At 28.0% G+C, this 3,585-nt stretch overlaps 1 protein-coding gene across 2 annotated transcripts; it reads left to right on the plus strand.

The window, feature by feature from the left end:
• LOC146722726 (dynein light chain roadblock-type 2-like) lies at window positions 1-1,690 on the plus strand. Of its 2 annotated transcripts, XM_085483969.1 has the most exons (4): window positions 1-432; window positions 654-809; window positions 1,031-1,260; window positions 1,334-1,690. In XM_085483969.1, the coding sequence occupies exons 3-4, from the start codon at window positions 1,203-1,205 to the stop codon at window positions 1,543-1,545; spliced, it is 270 nt and encodes an 89-aa protein (XP_085340095.1). In that variant the 5' UTR covers window positions 1-432; window positions 654-809; window positions 1,031-1,202; the 3' UTR covers window positions 1,546-1,690. The 2 variants fall into 2 exon arrangements, 1 of the variants encoding a protein (XP_085340095.1); XR_014924977.1 differs by lacking the exons at window positions 1,031-1,260; window positions 1,334-1,690 and adding an exon at window positions 926-1,007 and having other exon boundaries at window positions 35-432.
• The last annotated feature ends 1,895 nt before the right edge of the window (window positions 1,691-3,585 follow it).

Here is a 3,585-nt window from a genome sequence, read left to right on the forward strand (position 1 = left end):
GGCGTAGCCGAGACACCGTGTATCTTAACGCGAGTCGGACATTTGAGTCTTTATAATATTTCGAATTCTCAATAACGGCTGAAGCAATCGAGTTTATACTAGACTTAATCGATAGATTGAGTTTGAATTATATAATAAAAGTGTCTTTATTTCTGCTCTACGTGATTTGTAAGCAGAGATATATAATTGCAAAGTCAAAATATGAAAAATTTCTTTTAAGAAACGTCCCCGTCATCATCATTATTATTATCATCATCGACCACGCAAACATAGTAGTATCGTGCTACACGTATTCACACGTATACAACACATGCGCACACATATATCACACGTACACAACACATGAATAGATGCATGTATTGGAAATGTCCATCTCGCACGTTTTACAACAGACGGCGATAGTTGCCCTCCGCTATATTGACAGCGTGCGGGGTTAGATATTTTCAATTTTCAATTTCAATTTTTACATTCAATTTTAATGTTATTATTTGCAAATTTATTGTCATAATAATTTATGTGCAAGTTTACAGTCTGTGATACAAAATCAGATATTTTGCTATTATTTCAATAATATTTCAATTATATAAATGCCTATGTATGAGTATGCATATATTTTTAATAATTTTCTTAATTAGCTTCTATATTTTTTTCAGTTGTACATCAAGCAGGTAGCATTATCAGCTCACTTGTGAGCATGGGTTGGGCAATGGCTAGTTATCATCGCAGCATTCGATTAGCTTAACAAGATAAATCTAATATCAGTGCTATAGGAACCATTTTACAATTTTTCTGGCATTTTCTTATTGCAGGTACATATATATCCAATAATTAATATACAAAATTAAATATTATTCATCACACACTTTGTATCAAAATAATATATTTTTTACAATTTATTTAATCATTTTTATCATTGTGATTGTAGTGGCAAGGATCTTATTGCTCAGTGTCATTGCAAGCATCTGGCCTGTATATACCATAATATATTGCGTAATACATTGGCTAAGTATGATAATATGGATTTTGATAGATTCCCATGGAATATTGGAATTTTGTCGGACTTACAGTCATCCACCACATATGCAGCCTACAATTAAAGAACGCATTTATTCCATATGATTTGCTTCCGTTATTGGAATATTTAAAATAAAAATTTTATTAATAAATTTCGATGAAATAATTTATAAGAGGTTGAAGAAACTATGAAACAAATTCAGTCTCATAAAAGGGTAGTTGGAACAATAGTGGTCAATGCAGAAGGTATTACATGAGATCATTGACATGATTTACTTGTAGTTGTAAACAAAAATTTATAAAATTATATCTGTTTTAGGTATTCCTATAAAGTCAACATTAGATAATACGACAACAGTTCAATACGCAGGTTTGATAAGTCAATTGTCAGATAAAGCTCGTTCTGTCGTACGTGACTTGAATCCAACAAATGATTTAACTTTCTTGCGCATACGTAGCAAAAAACATAAAATTATGATGGCACCAGATAAAGAATTCATATTAATAGTAGTACAAAATCCAGTTGATTGATATTTAAAAGAAACAAAAATATATTTCAAAGTTAAGATTTATTTCTTTGGTTGTTAATTTAATCTGTATGCTACATTGTGGATGTTAATATCTATTCAATTAAATAAAGAAAAATAAAAGAATAAAGCTTAAAAATTATACAAAATGCAGTATTTAATTACTAATCTAACAAATTATGAACTTTTAGAGTTTTTAAATAGTGCTTTCTTCTTTGGTAACAATATTATATTTTTAAGTTTGATAATTATGAAAATATGTATATATAGTAATTCATGGCATGTTTATTTTTGTATTTAATACAATTATAAATGTACATTTCTCATCAATAAAATATCACAGTATCTTTTTTATAATTTAATTTTAATATTGAGATTGTTTTTATTCAGTGGAAAAAAAAATGTGTAGTTGGTCCCTATTAATTATACATACATATAAGAGTGTCGCACAAATAATTCTATGCAGTCTTTTTAAGATAATATAAAAATACTTATAAATATAATCAATTAAAATACATATAATCAAAATTGTATGTATTAAAATTCAATAGCATATAAAAAAGAGTTTTTGAAATTATATATATATAATAAAAATCCAACATTTTATATATATATATATATATATATATATATAAAAATAAATATATATTTAAATATAAATTTAACATATATAAGATAGGCAATAAGAGCCAAATCGCGGATGACAGTGCGTTATTCTAAACGAAACTAAATTTTTTTCGTTAGAATTAAATACCTGTGCACAAGGCACCAAATTTTTACTTGGACACGGCCAAGATATAAAATTGGAATAATCTCTACAAGAGATTTTTAATTCCATGTATCCCCTATTCCCCCTAAAGAAATAAAGTGCGAGAGAAAAATATAGATCCGAAAGTCGCAGAATCGGGAATCGAACCCGAGACCTTTCGCTTGCCGGGCGACTGCTCTTCCAACTGAGCTATTCAGATCCTTTCGATTCTATACTTTTCTCTGTTATATATATTAATGTTGGTAAATAAACGCCTTTAAGCCAGCGTGTATAAATTAAGAGTTTAACTAGGCTCTGTAATATATAAATATAAATTTAACATATATAAGATAGGCAATAAGAGCCAAATCGCGGATGACAGTGCGTTATTCTAAACGAAACTAAATTTTTTTCGTTAGAATTAAATACCTGTGCACAAGGCACCAAATTTTTACTTGGACACGGCCAAGATATAAAATTGGAATAATCTCTACAAGAGATTTTTAATTCCATTTATCCCCTATTCCCCCTAAAGAAATAAAGTGCGAGAGAAAAAATATATATTTATTTATTGTATATCATAAATATATATTTATTTATTTATATTTACCTATCTTTTTTTTATATATATGGTAGAAATACAATGTGAGTTATTTTTTTTTGCAAAATTTTTGAAAGTTAAACTATACAATGAAATTATTTCATATAATACCGAGATTCTTTTCATAATAAAGATTAAGAGAGAGTTAGATTTTATCATAGGATTTATAAAAGTCATAAGATAAGGTTAATTGCATATTGTATAATTTATCTCTCATTTTTTAAAGTAAATAAATATCAAAGTTACATTGCTTGAACTGGTGCGTTTGAAGTATGTTGTCTTTTTGAGGGATGCAAGACAATATAGTACAAAAGCATTGCTGTAATTCCCAAGAAAAAGGAAATGATACAAATAATAAAGATTATATTAAAGTACTAAGCCTCTTTAACTGCAGGAGGACAAGCATATTGCCATAATAAATTTGCTGCAATATTTTCAAAAAAGCAGATAACATAGAAAGATAGATGTTTTCAAAATGTTTTGCTATCTACAGCATTGAGATATATAAAAATGTGCACTATGCCAATAACGGAAGCAAATAATATGGAATAAATGCGTTCTTTAATTGTAGGCTGCATATGTGGTGGATGACTGCAAGTCCGACAAAATTCCAATATTCCATGGGAATCTATCAAAATCCATATTGTCATACTTAGCCAATGTATTACACAATATATTATGGTATATACAGGCCA

This window comes from Nylanderia fulva, unplaced genomic scaffold (genome assembly GCF_048542155.1).
Source record: "Nylanderia fulva isolate GAGA-0341 unplaced genomic scaffold, ASM4854215v1 Scaffold280, whole genome shotgun sequence".
NCBI classification, from domain to species: Eukaryota; Metazoa; Arthropoda; class Insecta; order Hymenoptera; family Formicidae; genus Nylanderia; species Nylanderia fulva.